General features: G+C 39.5%; 1 protein-coding gene across 1 annotated transcript in view; it reads right to left on the bottom strand.

The window, feature by feature from the left end:
- NID1 (nidogen 1) overlaps window positions 1–20,887 on the bottom strand; it is a 78,976-nt gene that overhangs the window by 30,313 nt on the left and 27,776 nt on the right. Inside the window, 5 exon segments of the mRNA XM_054022701.1 lie at window positions 7,955–8,077; window positions 8,946–9,089; window positions 14,986–15,114; window positions 18,799–18,936; window positions 20,222–20,467. Coding sequence (XP_053878676.1) covers window positions 7,955–8,077; window positions 8,946–9,089; window positions 14,986–15,114; window positions 18,799–18,936; window positions 20,222–20,467 — 780 coding nt within the window.

Here is a 20,887-nt window from a genome sequence, read left to right as displayed (position 1 = left end):
TGCACCGCAACTCCCTGCCCTAAGCCCCCGGCCACACCCTGCACCCCTCCTGCACCCCAACCCCCTGCCTGGAGCCCCTTGCCACACACTGCACCCCAACCCCCTGCTGCACCCCTCACCCAACTCTCTCCCCTGAGCCCCCTGCCGCACCCTGCACACCTCCTGCACTCCCTGCCCTGAGCCTCCGCCGCACCCTGCACACTTCTTGCACCCCACACCCCAATTCCCTGCCGTACCCTGCACACCTCCTGCACCTCAACTCCCTGCCCTGAGCCCCTGCCACACCCCACACCCCTACTGCACCCCTTGGGGGCAGGGAGGGGGCAGAGTTGGGGTGAGGACTTCAGGGAAGGGGTTGGAATGGGGGCAGGGAAGAGGCAAGAAGAGGCGGGTCAGGGGCGAGGCCATATGGAAGGGGTGGAATGGGGGCGGGGCCATGGGCAGGAAGTGGGGGGTGTCAGTGATGCAGCCCTGGGGCCAATGCACTAGTCCTCATGTGGCCCTCGAGGTCATCTGAGTTTGAGACCCCTGGCCTAAAGCGGCCATCTATCACAGAGGCATGCTTGCCTGGGGTGACAAGATAGACTGGGGAGCCAAATGGGACTGCCTGTGACTCCATGTTAAGGCTCTGAATATGCTTTAGGAATTCACATTTGTTACTTGGTTGGCGAAATCTAATTATAGAACACAAACAATTTGGGGTTTGTGCCCAGTTCCTGGACAGTCTGCCCTGAGGTTGGCACTCATACTTGTGAGCCCCTGCAGACAGCATGACACCTCATACAGAATGATTTAAAAAGAGAAGTGGTAAAAAAATGTGTATCAATGAAAGAAAAGGAAGATGATTTTTTGAATTATGCTTTTGAGTAGAGGATAATGAAATACAGAGCCCAGATAGGAAAAATAAAGTGATTTTGTTTAGAGTACTAACTGGCCATTGTGGTTTAAACAAAAATCTTTTTTGAATAACAAACACAAAGTTGGACTATGTACGTGATGTAAGGTAGAAGAAACAACTGATCACCTTTTATGGGTATGTAAGGGTTTTGATAAAGAAAGAGAAAAGATTGAGGAATTTCAATGGCTTAAGCTAACAAAAGTTCTTATATTTTATAGTAAAAATATCAGGGAAAAGGGGTAGTATTAGAAAGGCTTTGTTACAACGTACATTACCTGAAAGATACAGGACAGAATGAGAGAACATAAACCACGAGGTATCTAGGAATTGTAACTGGTGGCGGCTATAACTATCCAATCAAGTTTGCTTCACCATGGAAAACAGAAACAGAAAAAGAATGAAGTGGGGAGGCTCTGGAGATTGCAGAACATGAACAGCTCCTGCAGGGAAGACCCTGAGACCAAGGGAGCTGTGATCTAGAGAGAAGCCGAGGGAGCAAGAGGCTCTGAGGAAACCTCAATGGAGTTTGGGCCTAGAGGCCATGTCAGAAGGCTGATATCTAGCTAGGAAGAACAATGAGAACAGACTGGGATGGAAGATGAGCTCCAGCTGTAAGAGAAACAAGAGAGTTAAGTATGGACTGTTGTGTGGTGATGGACTTTATTTTGGGACCCTGAGGACTGTTAGGACCCATTTCTGTTACTAAACCTGGGGCCAGAAATTAATTGTTTTTTATATTAAACCCAGGCAGCGAGTGCTGTTATCCATGTGAAATCCTGTGCATAGTTCTTCAGGGGCCTGTAAGAGGGGGCTAAAAGAGGCAGGGTACCTGTAAAGAGAACCCAACCCTCCCACAGGAGGGGGCGCTTGGTAAATGGCCACCCTGTTACAGGGGCCTGTATCCTGGAGCACAGTGACTCTGAAAAGGACTTAAAAAATCACAGTAGACAAGTAACTGCACATGAGCTCCCAATGTGATGCTGCAGCTAGAAGGGTAAATAGGATCCTTTTATGTATAACTAGGGGAATGTCATGGAGTGCGGAGGTAGTATTACCTTCGCACACGGCACTAGTGAGACCATACTGGAATGCTCTGTCCCATTCTGGTGTCAACACTTCAAAAGGGATGTTGAAAAATTGGAAAAAGGCTCAGAAAAGAACTACAAGAATAATTTAAGGTCTGAAAAACATCTGTTACAGAGAGATATCTAAGATGTTCAATCTATTTAGTTTATCCAAGACACTCTTAAGTGGTGAGTCTACCAGTACCTACATGGGGAAAGAGATTTCTGATGTTAGATGCCTCTTTAATCAAGCAAAAATAGCATAATGAGATCCAATGTTAGGAAGCTGAAGCTAGACAAATTCAGACTAGAAATAAAGCATGTATTCTTAACAGTGAGGGTAATTAACCAGTGGAACATCTTACCTCGGGCTGTGGTGGATTCTCCATCACTTGAAGTCTTGTAAATCAAGACAGAATGTCTGTCTAAAAGATATGCTGTAGCTCAAACAGCAGTTACGGTCTTGATGCAAATACTACTGGGTGATGCAGAAATTATTGGGTAAGGTGGCTGGTGTTATGAAGAAAGTCAGACCACATGGTCTTAGTGATGCCTTCTGGCCTTGAAGTCTATGAATGTATAAGAATGACCTTCCTACAGCAACAGCTGTTTAATTTTTGTTCCATCACACTTTCAGCATCCATGTCATTTTCAATTTATTTCAAGTTCCATAGTGCATGGGACATCTTCCTCCCCTTAGCCACCCAACAAAAGTGATTATGCACTGGTTTTGTAATCATGCCAAATTCAGATATTCAATTTTATAAGCCATTAAAATATTTTCAACTTCTGATCTACCAACTCAATCACATTTTCATTCTCAAATGGAAACTACAGCAAATGTTTTCATACTGTGCCCAGAGTCATTATGTAATCTCATAGTTACTTTATGTTTCTTGTTTGGACAGTTCATTCTGGGTACTACAAGAAACTACACTGGGATTTTCAATTTCTAGTCCTGAACAGTCTCAAAGATCAGGTTCAAAATGTCAACATTAAAATCTCAACCCTATTTATCAGTTTACTTTTGCTTTTGTCATCCTGTATTTGTAGCGATATATTACAAACAGTAAATAGACTTATGCTGTCAATGCATTTCTTATATGAAAGAGATTATACACATTACTTGTGTGAGTAGTATTTAGTGGCCATAGGTCCCAACCCAAGAATCTTTCTTTTTTTCTGTTTAGTAAACATAGCCTCTGGGGTTTGCAGGCGTGGGAGGGCTCAGACATCTGTTCCTTTTTGAACTGAAAAAATGAACCGTGAGGAAATAATGAAGTTCAGACATTCTTAATAGCTGCTGGAATGTCACTGCTCACATCAACTCTTTCATGAACAAGGTGGCTAAGTTTGGAATGAATGTGAAATTCCAGACAATTTCCAACAACTACTTCTGAGAAAAAGAAAAAGAAAATGCATAAAACAGATTGTGTTACTCATTGTATGGAACCCAGTGTTCAAGATTAATTTTGTGCCAATGAGAATAAAGGCTGCATAAAGCAGCATTTTGTCTATTAGATTCAACAGATGCTTAGTTCTGACTCTACCGTTCTTAAAACTGAAATTTTGATGCTTATTAGTAAAGTTCAGCTGTAAGTCCAAACTTCGTGGCTTGGGCCCATCTCTACTTGTCAGTTTAATTGTTTCAAGAGGCCCGTTTCAGCAGCAGCCAGTTGTAGAAGCTGCTGGGAAGACTATATGTAGCAAGGACTGAGCAATTAATTGAATGAAAATCTCCAAGCTGATAGCTACCTGGAGAGATACACCTCTACCCCGATATAACACGACCTGATATAACACGAATTTGGATATAACGCGGTAAAGCAGTGCTCCAGGGCGGCGGGGCTGCGCACGCCGGTGGATCAAAGCAAGATCAATATAACGCGGTTTCACCTGTAACACGGTAAGATTATTTTGGCTCCTGGGGACAGCATTGTATCGGGGTAGAGGTGTATTAGTGAATTAGTTTAAATCAATGAGATCTCACCTTGATATGGAAGAAGTAGGAGGGAAAAAGCCTGGATAGATAGTAAATTTTAATACAGTAGATCCTCACTAAAATACTCCAACTGGGAGATCCACGGTGTAGCACCACATATTAAAAGTCAGCCAATAAAGTGAACAAAGCACAGTTATAAAAATAAATCAGAAAATGTACTTGAACTACTTTTAACAAGTATATTTTGGTTTTAATTATAGATAAAGCTTCATAACTATTAAACATATCATAGTATATTTATAAAAGTAAATAAGTTTTAGTGATATGAAGCCTCTCTATAGCATCTGCTACTACCCCTCTGTTGAAGAGTGGAGTAACCACAAGTTTTTTGTGAGAATTACCAGTGTTGCAGCTTAGGGTACGTCTTCACTACCCGCTGGATCGGGGGGTAGTAATCCATCTATCGGGGATCAATTTATCATGTCTCATCTAGACGCGATAAATCAATCCCCGAACGTGCTCCCCATCAACTCCGGAACTCCACCAGAGCGAGAGGCGGAAGCGGAGTCGATGGGGGAGCCGCAGCCATCAATCCTGCGCCGTGAGGACGCGAGGTAAATCGATCTAAGATACATCGACTTCAGCTACGCTATTCTCGTAGCTGAAGTTGCTTATCTTAGATCGATCCTTCCCCCTAATGTAGACCAGCCCTTAGTGAAGTGAGAAGTAGTAGAGTTCTACTGTATTCCAATCAGACTTAATTCACCAGCAAAGGATAAGCTCCTTACCTACCAAGCAGTTTTTGTAATCAAACTTTATGCACTGAACTAATTTGATGCTGGTGGTTTAGGTATGTCCCTAATTCATAGCAGAAGTCATAAGAAAAAAAAAAACCAGACACATAAAAAGTTTAATGAACCCTAGTAGAGTCTCAGCCCTAAAAACACTGGATACTAAAAACTCTACCAGCTATTATATTACAACTAACACTGTTTTAGGATAGATCCATACACAGCAAGATATTTTACCTTGAAAGTGGAAGGTCAAGTAAGGTACAGGAGTAAAAAAAAAAAAAAAAAAAAAAAAATGATGATGACCAGCCAAACGAATAGGGTATTAAACTCAGCAGATTTAAGGTGCAGCTGGAGTACTAGGCACTTGGGACCAGATTTTTAAAAGCATTTAGGCAAATTCCATAAAGAAATACAGTAGAAGTCATCCTACATAGCAGTAAAAATATTGTGAAGTTACTACACTAAAAGTCACTTTGTATTAACCATAATAAATTTAAACTTAAAGGTTTAGTAGACCTTTGTTTTATGCAGTAAATACTATACTTTGAACAGTGAAAACATGTCATTATATATATATATATATTCAGACAAAATTCAATATATTCTTAAAACTAGGCTTTCTGCATAACATTAATTTGCCAGCTTCAATATACTAAACCATTGGTTCTGCTGTAACAAAGGGATGCAACAGATGCCAAAGCAATATTTCTACATCTGTGACTCACAGAAAAATTTAGAATTGTTAAATTTCAATTTGGTTTCAAATTACCTACAAGTTCCTTGTCTGGCAAGAACTCAGTTCTCATCTTCAGGTTAATTTGAGAAATACTTAATGAGGCAAGAAACACTATATAACTTTCCATCTACACACATAGGTATTCATGCATGAAAACTAAGTTAAAAGAATACTGAAACATTGGCTTAAAAGGTGACAAAAAAAAGAGCTTCAGAATTAATGCTGCAAATCTGGCTTCAATCTGCTCCAGTGAGTCTAGTTAGTACAGAAAAGTCTACAAATATTGGATGATTTGACATACCATATGTGCTGTTAAGGATGAGTTAGATAAATATGATCCACAAACATAAAATACCACCACCACACAACAGCTTGTTACCGGTGTGCTGCAAATGCCTCTTTTGCCTTAGTGATGAGACATTAAGCACTCAGTTCTAAAGTTTTGACTTTCAGGGCAACTAGGAAATATAGGGGGAAGACCCCCTAAAAATTAAGCTTCAGACATAATATAGTATGTCATGTAAGTACACATTTGGGCAAGCTTTGAAAAGCTGAGGGCTCTAAAAAATCATATTCTGTCAACTGCATAAATATTTTGACACTTTGCTTTGTGCCGTACTACAGAAATATATAAATAGAAAGAACCATTCTTTCAAAAATGTTTCAGAAGCAGTACTAATAAGAGGCAAGCTTCAAATGACTTAGAGATTTGATTAACTACCCAAGTATGTTCATCTGAAACTCTTGGGTCTGTCATGTTGAATGTTTTGGGCCAGATTGTCCAGTAGTATAAACTGGAGTAGCCTAAACATGGATTTACGCAAGCTCAAGTTCTAGATCTAAGAACAGGAAGACTGATTCTCATAGTCATTTCAACACTTCTGTTTGGAATGTGAAGAGAAGAGATGAGGGAAAAAAAGTTGTCTACAATTTCAAATCTTAAGAAAAGTTTGGCAAATTTTGGGTTCGTGTTTGGGTCAGTCCTTATTTTATTGGAACTGCCATTTTCTAGTAAACTACTCTCCATATGCAGCATTTTTATTGTAAAATGTCTGAAAAGGTTTGTAATGTAATTTAAATGAAATGTGACAAACTATTTATAGAATTAATGCGATAGCAGTTACAGTAACAAATCTGAAACCAATATGCCTGTTTCCTCCACTTATCAGGGCCGGCTCCAGGGTTTTGGCCGCCCCAAGCACACACAAAAAAAGCCGTGATTGCGATCTGCGGTGGCAATTTGGCGGGAGGTCCTTCGCTCCGAGGCGGAGTGAGGGACCGTCCGTCTAATTGCTGCCGAATACCTGGACGTGCCGCCCCTCTCCGGAGCGGCCGCCCCAAGCACTTGCTTGACAAGCTGGTGCCTGGAGCCGGCCCTGCCACTTATGCAGCCTAAGAGCCACGCAGTAACAGTTCAACATGCTAATATACCTACTGGATAGCTTGTCCCATCTGAATAAAAGTTGTTAATACCCATAGGGCATTGGGCAGGAATAATTATTTTTTCCTCATTAGCTGTATTAATTTTGACATATGTGAAAGAAAACAAGTATTGCAAATTACACATAAATGCCTCATAAGGACAGGAATAATTCTAGTAGCCGAAACATCTGGTTAAATAACTTTAAAGAAAAATAGAATGGATAGAGAGCTATTACCCTAACAAAAAAAGAGAATAGGTTTGTTTTGTTCAGACAGACAGATCCCTTTTCAGAACAGATTATATCCACCGTTATGTCACTGACTTCCCTAAATAGGGACTAGAATCACTTAGATCTTGCCCTGTTTATTGCAGAAGGAGTGAACATGTGTTCCTCCTTCCCCTTCATAACACACTGAATCAATTGAAAGATAATACAATGAATACTCCCACAGATATCTATTTTAAATCAAGTGAAAACAGGGATGAGGGACCAGACACAAAGAACCTATAAGACCTATTTGAAAGGTCATAGTTTTAAGTATGCAACCAATGAGGAGGTGGGGAGAAGGGGAACCCAGAAAAATATGGAGGTGGGCTCCTTTGAAAAAGTGAAGACACTGCTGAATCATATTAACATTAGGGCTTGATTTTCAACACCTTAGGAGACAAAGATGGCACACTAAAGTGTGAATGCAATGGCATGTTGAATTTGAACGCCATTGCTAGGTTTGTATGAGCAAATAGCCAGTTAAATGCCTAACTGGCCTTGTGTATACACAATTGTGGTATCAGCCCACTACATACAGCCCTATTTATTTGACCTTTAGAAAATCTGGCTCTGAATATACTTGGGAGTCTCAGAATGCTTGGACAAATTAAATATTAAAACAATAAGGCCACTAATATTTTTTTTTGCACAAGACAGATTGATAGCTATATTTGCCAACTTGGTGCAGCTTAAAGGGGGGGAAATGGTAATAAAGATGAAGACCCAAGAAACATGAGAGGTTGTTCTAGCAATGAAATAGATTAAACGTTTGTCCTCTGATTCCTGAGCTTTATTTCTGGTCCCAAATTGAAGAACTGTAAAACTTTACCTCCTAACACACACTGGAAACCATCCCCACGATAACCTGCCTTACACTGGCAACTGAAAGACCCAGGAGTGTTGTAGCAGAAAGCATTTGGATGACAGCGGTTCTGACGACATTCATCTACATCTGTAAAACAGAAGATCAGGCCAGATTATTTCTCATGATATACAATAGCTTATAGATCACAGTTAAGTTGTTTTTTTGGATTCTTTTAAGGTGCCAAAATGGCTTAGGCGCGGAGGTCTCATTTTTCAAAGTGACTAACACCTAGGATCCTAAATTCCACTGACTTTCAATGGAACTTCCGCTCCTATGCCACTTCGTTGCTTTTGAAAGTTTTCCCCCCATATCTAGGTTAGGATTTGCTTTCTAGAGGTAAAGCACGCAAAATTTATACAGAAAATTCTAAGAAAAAGCATTGTTGACAGTTTACTAACACAGTTACCTACCCATATTATTAAAAAAAAAAAAATATGGATTTCTAAAGCAACAGATCTATGGATTGGTGGACCCTATAAAAGAGTTAGGATTTGGCTGGCAAAGGTTCTAGTGCATACAATTATGGGAAGCCACCACTGCCCTATAGTCCAAGCAATGTGAAAAAAAGCATGTTACTATTACAAATTCAGTGTGCCAGGCATGGTGGGCCACATTCTCAACTGATATAAACAGGCATTGCTCTACATTGATTTACACCAACTGAGGATCTGACCTGTTTTGTTTAGGTGACCATAAACTAATAACTGTTTAAGATTATTGCAACTCTCCCATCAGAGCCAGGCTACTTATCAACTTATCAACCTGGGTTACAAATGAGAGGGGAAATACAAGGGTTGAATTTATGTCTGTCAGGAGATCTATCGACCAAGACACTTTCTATTTGAAAATCGAAAATAAATGATTTAAAAATCAAACCAAGGCAGGTATCAACTGGCTCACTAGCCTATATAATAATCAGCAAAACTGTTCTAAATAAATAAATGGCATTACACACCTACACAGGAGCGTCCATCTCCAGAGAAGCCATCTAGACATGTGCAGATGTAAGAAGAGCCATCAACATCCACACATTGGGCACGCTGAGGAATATCACAGTTGTGTGTGCCCATCGCACAATGGTTCATAACATGTTCAACAGCTGTAAGTTTAGATAAACACAAAATTAAAAATGAGATTTTACACATTTAATTTTCCCTCTATTTAATCTTCAGCTAAAGATACATTTCAGAGAAAGAAAAGCAATTTTTCAAAGATATAAATTACAAAGGAACCTTTGTTTTATTTATCTGTCTGTACTTACTTACACTATATACCTCGCAGGACAAGGCCATTTTACAAATGAAGGGCTTCATTCTACTCAGCACCTTGCAGTTTTGGGCCAAAAATGTATTGTACTATGCACCAAAGAAGTCACACACACAAATCCTAGCATCCAAAAGATATTTCCTTTTTTGTAATTAATCAAGTAGTGGTTGACAAAATGTCAGGAAAATAACCTTGTATAGGCCTATCAACATGTTGGCTGAACTATCAGTCGAACACACTGGGAATAATTCAGTATCCCACTAAACTACCCCAGGATAGTTGTCACTTGGCAGAGGGGAGCTGGGACTCAGTAAGAGCCAAATACATTTGTAGATTAATGGGGAGAAGTTTTGGCTAACTGCAGCAGCTATCACACAATCTACTTACAGCTGTGTCTGCTATCACATTTCCTACAGTAACAACGGCTATTCCATGCCCAACACTACTTCTATCACTCTCCAGAACTCCCCACTCCCACTTGTGGTGTCTAAGAGAAGGCGAAGAGGCAAAAAAGAATTAAAATAAATTTTGAAATCCCCTTGTTCCCAGAAATATTTGAATCTGCAACACGTGCAGCCACAGCAGCATTCTAACTGCTGGTGCATGAGTGCTCACCGAGAGCTACCCCTTCATGGGCTCTTTTCTAGGAGGGATAGGACGACTGGAGAGCAAGGTCTGGATTACTTCTCTCTCAGCAGTATAGACATATAGATTACAATGCTACCAGCAAAAGCTGCTGTCACAGCAAGATCTCCTCATCACAGTGAAAGGCTCCGGCATTAGGGAGCTACTGAAGTCTTTCTCCGCTGCCTCCCCCCCCCCCCCCGTCAAAGCCTTTCACTGACAGAGGAAGCTACACACTGCAGTATGGAGGCAGCTTGCTTTTCACTGTGGTATGTAGCTACACGTACCCCACACGCTGCCTGCACTGGTGTGCAATGTAGATGCAGTCTATATGGGGGCTGGCAGAACAGGGCCTGGAAGGAAAAAGTGTTTCAGGCTGAAGTGACAAAAGGGAGATGAGTGGAGAGAAGGAAAAAAAGATTAATTGTCCTTCCACACTTTTCCCTCTCCTCCTCCACACTGAGATAGGGTAAGAGTCAAATTCCCCTTCCAGGATCCAATATTAACTCTTCCACTGCCTGACCCTACCCTGTCTTTCACGTGAATTTTCAAACGGAAGGGGCCCACACAAAAGGAAGTGCGAATGGGGTGGTACACTTTCCCTTTAAAATCATTCAATATTCACAAGACAGTCCAAAAAGAGTATCATAATTTTTTATACAAGTTGCATGATTTCTTTTTCAGTGTGTCTTTTGATTTTTAAACTCTTGAGTTTTTTAAATTTCTCCAGGGCAACGCATCCAACCCCTTAAAGAATCTATATAATATTAAACAGGATGAAAATTCCACATGGGAAATTAATCTGCGCACAAAGAAATTCACTTTAAACACGCATTCTGTACAAGCACCCTCAGACTTAGTCAACTACTATAAAAGTTGAACTTCTGTAAATGCAAAAGCCTGAGAGGGAGTAAGGAAAAAAAAATTGTGTGAGCCTGTACTTGCCCAGAGTAGGAAACGCCTGACTATATATTCTTAAATTCAGGTTTCCACCAAGCAGATGTTGAAACAACCAAATATGTAAGAAAGGAAATATTTAATAAAAAGTTACTTGGCAGAGCCAATAAAGTTACTTTTTTAAAGCTTTCACAGGCCACCTGACATTACACAGCTAACAATAAAATTTCCTCAAACCATAGAGGCTTAGATTTCTTTTTAAGCAGGGATTTAGCACGATTTTCCCCCCTCCAATGCTCTGCAGTTACAATTCCTTTTTAGCAAGTTCCAATAGGAACTTCAAGACTCCCAACCTACACACAGCACTGATCCACAACAGCATTAGTAGGGACTGGTTCTAAGCAGCACAATATATTACCCAAATGATAAATCTGAGAGTTACATAGAATGACACTAAGCTGAAGACAGACCCTTATCTGGACTAAAATATAAGAGAGCAAAAGAAGCTGAATTCTCCCTCTTTCCACCTGTAGATCCCTTTTTGGAAGAAAAGGTGTGGAAGAATTGTCTTTTCTAGTCTCAAGTCAGAAGGAATTTCCAACAGTGTTGAAATGTAGTTTTATAAATGGCATAATACAAGGGTAAAAGGTGGGCCTCTTGAACATTGGTATTTGGGTCCTACTCAAAGAATGTGGATTCCCTATTCCATGGTCCCCCATGGACTGTAGTCCAGGAGCAGCAGAAGGTCCATAAAAGTTGGGGGGCTGACAACGCCCAAACCATGGCCCCATCCCCCCGCGCTGCCCCTTCTCCTGGAGCCCCTACCTCACACCGCCTCTTTCCGAGGCCTCACCGCCGTGCCGTCCCTTTTCCCCTAGCCCTGCCCTTGCACCACTCCTTCCCCTGAGGCCCCACTCTGGCGCTGCCTCTTCTCCCCCGCCCTCCCCCAGACCCAGCCCCCTGCTCGCTCCTCTCCATTCATTTCCCCCCACCCCTGGGTCGCTTACAGTAGGTAAAAAGTGGGAGGGACCCTGGCCCCTCCTGTTCCGGCAACCCTGTTGCAGCCAGCTCACTTCAGGACCCCAACAATGCAGTCCAGCTCTCAGAAACAGCAAGCAGAAAGCTTGTCAGCATATGCTCAGAAGTGGGAGCAACACAATGGGACAGTTTAAAACTGGAGTTAAGACTGACCTGCCTTAAATTTTAAGACATTGTGAAATCAGATGGCATGTTAGTAACTGTTCATTTTAATTTTTCCCCCTTTACAACTATGAACGCCAATTACATTTGGAATCCACAGCTGAAAGTAACAGGCAAGTATGAAAGAGCTGAGATCTGAAGACAACCAATTTTAAAATCACGTTTGTTTAGATTTATATTCAGCCTTCAAGAAAACTTAGCTGAGAATTGCACTAGTAAAGCATCAGTCTTTCTAAAAGTCATAGATGATAATTTTCTAATATAAAAAGATACTGCATCCAACATGTGGTAGCTCTGTTTTGGACCTCACCATGATGGATAAAGATGAATTATTCATTGGACTAGTAGTTGGTGGTTGCTAGGGACCAGTGATCATGAACTGATTACATTCAACATGGACACACAAAGGACACTCCCAACCAGGCACTCCTCCGTTCCCCGCCTCCCCCTACCCTTCATTTTAGTTTTTTATAAATGTTCTCCTGTTTTTTAATTTTTTTTAATCAAACCTGATAAAACCTAGAAAATTTTAAAAATAAAAATTGAAAACAAAAGGCCTTACTCATATTCAGTCTGTGATCCACTACATCCTCCAGATCCTTTTCTACTGTACTGCCTACATAGCTATCCCCCATTTTCTGCATTTGATTTTTCCTTGGCAAGTGTAGTACTTTGGACTTTTCTTTACTGAATGTCATCTTGTTGATTTCAGACCAATTCTCCAATTTGTCAAGATTGTTTTGATTTCTGAGCCTGTCCTCCAAAGTGCTTGCAACCCCTCCCAGCTTGGTGTCACCTGCAAATTTTATAAGCACATTCTCTATTCCATTATCCAAATCATTAATGAAAATATTGACTAGTACTGGATGCAGGACTGACCCCTGCAAGACCCCACTAGATATGTCCTTCTAGAGTGACAGTGAAACATTGACAACTACTCTGAGTATAGTTGTGCACCCAGTGGCGGATTAATGATTTTGTCACCCCGACCCCATATGAACTTATTAAACATCAATATTTTCACTTTTTACTTCACTACTACTTTCAACTATTTTTTCTGTCTCACTGTCTTTTCTGTCGGCACTAACTGATACAACAAAGGAATCTATTTTGCGCATTTTTGCTGTCATTTCATTTTCCCTTTCTTTCTTTTGTACAGTATTTTCTTTTAACTGAGAACCGCTTAATTTCTTCCTTCCGGTCATATTATTAACGTTTAGGATTCTCGTAAGTATGGTTATTAAATGGCATCACGTTGTCATTGGTGGTTTCAATACGCGCTATGATTGGTAGAATCGCGGCGTCACTGATGCCGCGATTACAAAAATGCTGCTATTATAAATTTGCCGCCCCTGCATATTTGCCGGCCTAGACCTAGGCCTTGTCGGCCTAGGCGATAATACGCTGCTGTGTGCACCCATTTTATAGTAATCTCATTTATACCACATTTCCCTCATTTTCTTAAGAGAATGTCATTTGGGACATTAAAAGTTTTACTAAATCATGTTAAATCATGGTGATGGCTTCCCCTACATCCACTAGACCAGTAAACCTGTCAAAGAAGGTAACTAGGTTGGTTTGACATGATTTGTTCCTGATAAATTTATTTATTTAATCACCTTATTATCCTTTTGGTGCTTACAAAATTGATTATTTAATGATTTGTTCCAATATCTTTCCAGGTATCAAAAAGTTAAGTTAACTGGTCTATAACTTGCCAGGTCCTCTTTGTTCCCTTTTTTAAACGCAGGTTCTATTTTTGTCCTTTTCTAGTCCTCTGGAACCTCACCCATCCTCCATAAGTCTTTGATGATAAATCACTCATGGTTCTGAGACTGCTTCAGCTAATTCCTTATGTACTCCAGGGTGGCTTTCATCAGGCCCTGCTAATTTGAATACATCTAGCTTATCTAAATATTCTTTCACCTGTTCTTTCCCTATGCTGGCTAGTGTTCCTTCCCACTTGTTAATATTAATGTTAAGTATCTGTTCTCAATTTTTTTTAAACGCAAATTAAGCATTAAACACCTTAGCCTTCTTAATATCATTTGTTATGCACTCTCCTTCCCTGCTACATAGTGGACCTACATTTTCCTTTATCTTTCTATTGCTCCTGATGTACAAGGCTCTATAAGCCTCTTTTTATTGCCTTTTATGTCCCTTGCTAGGTGTAATTCATTTAGTGCCTTAGTCTTTCAGATTTTGTCCCTACATGTTTGTGCTATTCTTTTGTACTCATCCTTCAGAATTTGTCCATGTTTCCATTTTTTGGGTAGGATTCTCTTTGACTTTCAGGTCAGTCAAGAGATCCTAATGAATCCATAATGGCCTCTTTTTTATTTATTATTTTTTCTTTGCATTGGCATAGTTTGCCGTTGTGCCTTTAATACTGTCTTCTTGAGAAACTGCTTGCTCTCCTGAATTCCTTTTTCTCTTAGATTTTCTTTCTATGGGACCTTTCCTATTAGTTCTGAGTTGTTAAAGTCTGCTTTTTTGAAGTCTACTGCAATCCTTGGATGTATAAACAGGGTAGTAGGAAGGAGATTTTATTTTTGTATACACCTTGGTGAGTCTGATACTGGACTATTGCATACAGTTCTGCTGTCCATATTTTAAAGAGTATATTTAAAAATTGGAAAGGTTGTAGGAAAGAGACAAAAATTATTCAAGGGCTAGAGAAAATGCCTTCTAGTGACTTAGAGAGTTCAATCTGTTTAACTTATCAAAAAGATGATTGAGAGGTGGCTTGATTACAGTGTACCTTCACAAGGAAAAAGCAGTGGGTACTAAAAAGCTCTTTAAACTGTGAAAACAGGACACACACCTAATGTTATAAAAATTCTTTGAAGGTCACCTTTAAGTGACTTTCCCAAAGTAACAGCAAGATAGTGGCAGAATCAGAAACAGAACCCTTGAAACCTGACTGCCACGTCTGTGCTCTATGTAATGGTCCACATTGCCCAAAACCTGCTAGTACATGATTTAAGAAAATCTGGAACTAAACTCACCCACACAAGTCCGTCCATCATCTGAAAACCGATAGCCATCAACACACTCACATCGGAAAGTTCCTGGCTGGTTATTACAGACTGCATTGCTGCCACAGATTGTCGGTTGCTCTGAGCACTCATCAGCATCTGGAGAGTGTTATAAAGATTCTAGTTATTACAAAGGAGTGAACAATGTGGATCCTGGCAACAAGGGCATCATACAACTACTAATAAATAAATAAATAAATAAATAAAACTAATCTAAAAAACCATACACCAGTTGTGTTGCTATTCTTTAACATTTCCAGAGACATTCAAGAACTTTCCACAGGCCAATAAAGGTTCCTTTCCTAAGACGACATGATTGCACAAAGCTATAGCAGTAAAGTGTATCATTACAATACAATATGGATTCAACCAACAATTGCTGCTGTGACTTTAAGTTAGATTTTAAAATAAATGATATATTTTGTTGTTTATATATGTGCTCTGTACAGCATGAGCATCACTGATTTTGCTGCAAAGAGTCCTGTGGCACCTTATAGACTAACAGACATATTGGAGCATGAGCTTTCGTGGGTGAATAAGTGGGTATTCACCCACGAAAGCTCATGCTCCAATACGTCTGTTAGTCTATAAGGTGCAACAGGACTCTTTGTCACTTTTTACAGATCCAGACTAACACGGCTACCCCTCTGATACTGATTATGCTGGAGGCTTGTTACTTGTGGAGAACTATACTAATGCATAATAATTTACTGAATGTAATTGTCAGAGATCACACATTCATTCAGAAAATAAAATGGACTAATATTTTCTTAAATTGTGCCATATAGCAGCTATCAACTATAGTTTAACTAAATGTAACAAGTGGAGGACCTGTACAGATGTGATATTGATTCATAACTTTAACTGTAAGTCATGCATTCCAAGCTTTATATGATCAGGTTTTATAGATCTACAGCTAGGAGGAGCTAGTGTAGGCATCTATGGAATTTCTAATGTGACCTAGGATATGTAGGAGGGACTAAATTATGAGAGAGAGAGAGAGAGAGAGAGTCAAACAAAACAGCATATTATCACAGTTTAGCTTTGTCAGACTAATAACATATTTTACACTGAGAAGTTACCCAGTATAAAATAGCTATTACTCTGTAAGTCATACATTAAACTGCAGAGTCCTGTGAAATACTTAAGACGTGCAATTTTAGACAACAGGAATGCCACACAACTGAGAAGAACGGACTTCTTTTTAGAACTGCTTCCATTTAGAGTCCAGTCTTGAAAAGATGGTTCCAATGGCTTCTATTTTTTCCAAACATACTAAGATAGTGCAACTGGCTATTTGAAACTAGGCTTTAGGTTCCATTTTTTTACCCATTCTACAAAATTAATTAGAGTGCTCTAACAAAATACAGGTTCTATGGTAGTAGGTATACATACAATATGATGGGGGCTAATTTAGCTACAACAAGTCAGGAAAAAGATCTTGGAGTCATCGTGGATAGTTCTCTGAAAATGTCCACACAGTGTGCAGAGGCGGTCAAAAAAGCAAACAGGATGTTAGGAATCATTAAAAAGGGGATAGAGAATAAGACTGAGAATATATTATTGCCTTTATATAAATCGATGGTATGCCCTCATCTCGAATACTGCGTACAGATGTGGTCTCCTCATCTCAAAAAAGATATACTGGCACTAGAAAAGGTTCAGAAAAGGGCAACTAAAATGATTAAGGGTTTGGAACGGGTCCCATATGAAGAGAGATTAAAGAGGCTAGGACTCTTCAGCTTGGAAAAGAGGAGACTAAGGGGGGATATGATAGAGGTATATAAAATCATGAGTGATGTGGAGAAAGTGGATAAGGAAAAGTTATTTACTTATTCCCATAATACAAGAACTAGGGGTCATCAAATTAAATTAATAGGCAGCAGGTTTAAAACAAATAAAAGGAAGTTCTTCTTCACGCAGCGCACAGTCAACTTGTGGAACTCCTTACCTGAGGAGGTTGTGAAGGCTAGGACTATAACAGAGTTTAAAAGAGAACTGGATAAATTCATGGTGGTTAAGTCCATTAATGGCTATTAGCCAGGATGGGTAAGGAATGGTGTCCCTAGCCTCTGTCTGTCAGAGTGGGGAGATGGATGGCAGGAGAGAGATCACTTGATCATTGCCTGTTAGGTTCACTCTCTCTGGGGCACCTGGCATTGGCCACTGTCGGTAGACAGGATACTGGGCTAGATGGACCTTTGGTCTGACCCGGTACGGCCTTTCTTATGTTCTTATGTAGGAGTACAATCATTTTACATGAGCTCTCAGCTCTAATGAAACAACTCTATTCAATTATTAACTAAAAGGAGGAGAGGTACACTTTTAAAATTACATAATAATTATACATTTAATAGTCTCTGGAAGTGAAAATGTTATCAGAGCCAAAAAGCAAGGGTAACCCAAAGTGATAATTTTTCCTCTCCTCTTTTCTTTATCCTTTGTTTATAGAGGCTGCCCTGGGCTTAAAAAAAAAAAAAAAAAGATCAGGACAGTTGCAAAGATTTTGGATAGTACATTGAAAATAAATATTTATCTACACTTTATTACAAGCAGTATTTGAGGTATCACAGCTATGTCCTTTTCTAAATAATGTACTACTAGTTATATCCATTGCATAGCCCAAGACATGCATAAACTAGTGTTTTACATGTACAAAGAGTTCAGTGCTCTCATCCAGGATTCTTAATAAGACTTTGTGGACACACAGCTGGGGGGTGTTAGGTTTTAAACAGTTCATTAAAACTGCTCCCTCTTCTTTTATAAGCAGTTAAATTGAGGTTGCTTCACAATAAAATCTGAAAAAAGCAAAGCAATCCTGTGGAGTATTAACATATATACAGAGCAGCACTTTTAATCTAGAAAAGCTTTCACAGCATTGGCTATTGGTCTAAATTTTTCCAGTCAGCAACAGCTGAGATGGCATAAGGGGATCCAGTAAACCAAGAGGAATACAGATTCAGACTAGACAGCCAAAACAAATGAATTTAACAATGATTAATTAACTCCATTGTGTCTCAACCATATTATAAACACAGTGTGGCCAGACTCTGTGGACTGGGGCAAACTGTGCTATAAATTGTAAAATTGCATTTGGTCTTCACACAAATCTTCAAATTGGAATCCATTACTAACTGAGATTGAATTTTATTGGGTCTTTTGAAGACAGTGGTAAGATTCTTTTGATTTCAATATCAACTGCTTTAATCAAAGCCATAGTAACATTTGTTATAGGTAGTCTGTGAGCAGAAAATAGCAGTCCTTTTAGGAATATGCTGTGTAGGTAGGATTGGTAGCAGAGAAAAAAACGTTCTGGATTTTGAAAGGCAAAAATGTTACAAAATTTCTGTCAGCCATTACAAGGTTCTAATATATGCACTAGCTCACCAAAGAAAGAATGTGTGTAATTATTTTGAACTGTCTTCTTCCCCCACTATGAATTTATTTGTACAGTGCCTAGCACAAAGAACCCTAAAGCTAATTGGAGCTTGAGTGCTATCATAGTATAAATAAATAATATTAAATATTTAAAGAAGTTTTTGCTTTTTTTCCCCACTATGAATTTATTCCACTAATAAATAATAGTGAAAGAAATAAAAAAAACACATAGTGAAAGAATTCCTGCCTCAGAAAGCTTTAGAGAACCATATTCCAATAGCAAGATTTTCAAGGCATGTTTTAATAGTCCAGGCCAAAAGGGTCGTTCTGAGGGTTAATATATTCCATCGATGACAAGCAGAATCTACACAAGCCATTATTCTGATGCATAAATGTTTCTCATACCATAACAAACACGTCCATCTCCATGGAAGCCTACAGAGCATTCACAGGAGAACTGATTTCCTGTTCCTGGACGACATACTGCATTGGTGTCACAACCATGGGTACCAGTGTAGCAAGGATTCCGGCTGATAGAACCATCTGTTAAAAGAGATTGTATTTAGCCACTGAAGATGCTAAAATGAGGCCAAGTTAAATGTAACTATCTGACAAACATTAGTCCCTTATTGTCCTTATTTAAAGGGAAGTTTAAAGTCTGAATCCATCCCTGCAGCAGCATGAGGACTGAGGCAGAGACTGAGGGGATTGCTTACACCTACAGTATGTGTGAGGGCCAGTTCTGTGCCAGTTGGACTCATCAGGGAGAGCGGTTCCTACAGTTGAGATGCTGGTCAACCATCAATCATGCCTTTTACCTCAAATATGACAGCACAAGTTCTTCCCAAGAACTTTTATAAAGGTAAATTATAAAAACAATACTGATGACACTTTTACGCAGAAAAGCCCACAGCAAATTATATACACAATTAAAAAGCAAGGTTAAGTCAAATCACTTGTGCAGTTACCTTCCAGTCTCTTGAGTCGCTAAAGAAGATTGTTTTGTTTGGGTTGGGATGTTTTTTTTCAGTAGCTAGGGATGCCTTATTTCTACCTGTATCCTTGCTGTCAAAAACTAACATACTCCTTTCTGTACTCACTTGGTTTGCATTTTTAAATTGTTCCTTCACTCACACCTAATTTAATTCCTGCAAAAAAGAACTTCGCTAACTTATCATTAAGGTTGCTCAGACTTATCAACCTTTGCACAAAAATCCTTTAAAATAAGTTTCAGATTTAAACAAAAACAAAATTAATTAAAAAATACCCAACACACACAAACAAGTTTATCATTTGACTCTAATAAAACATTTTATATAATTGGCTATTGCACACCATCTAGAAATGAAATGCTATGATGGCTGTAAGATGTCTCATAGAAACTAACTTCTATTTAATGGCACATGATTCATTCTAGTACTGGGTTGTTTTTTGCAGCAGTGGGTTTGTGCTTCCAATACAGTATAAACAGGGATTCATTGATGACAGAACTGTTATTCGTTTAAAAGGTAAATGTACATGAGGTAAATGAAAATTCTCCATGGATGTATTAGTAAGGAAAAGATTCAAACTGGTATTTTCAAAGTAGCCTAGGAGTTAGGCACTCAAATCCCACGGAAATTCAATAGGAGTTGGGTGCTCAATTTACAAGAGGTATTTTTGGACCTTTTTAAAAAAAGGTCCAGAGGCATTTTGAATTCCAGGTAAGTAACGCAGCTATAGAATCTATTTCATTAACATCCAGCTAATGCAAAGTCAAATATAAAGGAGCTTGTCTCCCACAATCCAAGTCCCAAAAGAGGAATTGAAGAATTATCATTATACGTACCACTGACTGGGCCAATTGAGTTGCTCATAGCATATCGCAGAATTTGTTCGTCCCTATTATACAGGACAAAGACACTGTCTACTGATAGCTGCTGTGTGGCAGAAATAGCATGATGTGAGTCATCACGAATGCATTCGTTGAATGAGATGGTCTGTCGCCACTGGTAGGCTACAGTGTAGGAGGGAGCAATCCCATCTCGTTCTGGTTCTGTCACTGTGTACTCCCTGCTAGAAACTGATGTGATCACTGAAATACAATACATACCACATGGATAAGAGAGGAAAGGGAGAGTACAAAGCCCATTTCCATCTGCAGACATGGATCAAAGGCAGGATTGTATTTTACAGACAAGCAGCTATAAAGCACTGCCATGTTTTTCTATTCAAAGGGAGGAAATTTCACTTGATTTGGCCTGTCTTTTGCTTTCATGTAGCAGCGTTTCAAACAATGTGCTAAATATTTATCTAAACATAATTTAGCAAATCCTGCCCAAGTCACAGTGACAGATGGTTGTTACTACCAGATAACTGGTCAGTAACCTATGTAAACTGATTCATAGGTCTCAGTCCAGTTCCTAGTGGAGCATTGTGCACATTGCAAAAAACCTCACAGCAATAGGCACAGTTAATGGTAGTCTTAGAAAAGAGACCAAGGACTGAATCAGCT

This window comes from Malaclemys terrapin, chromosome 3 (assembly GCF_027887155.1).
Source record: "Malaclemys terrapin pileata isolate rMalTer1 chromosome 3, rMalTer1.hap1, whole genome shotgun sequence".
NCBI classification, from domain to species: Eukaryota; Metazoa; Chordata; order Testudines; family Emydidae; genus Malaclemys; species Malaclemys terrapin.
The sequence above is the reverse complement of the archived record's forward strand: the minus strand, read 5'-3'. Positions and strand labels throughout refer to the sequence as shown.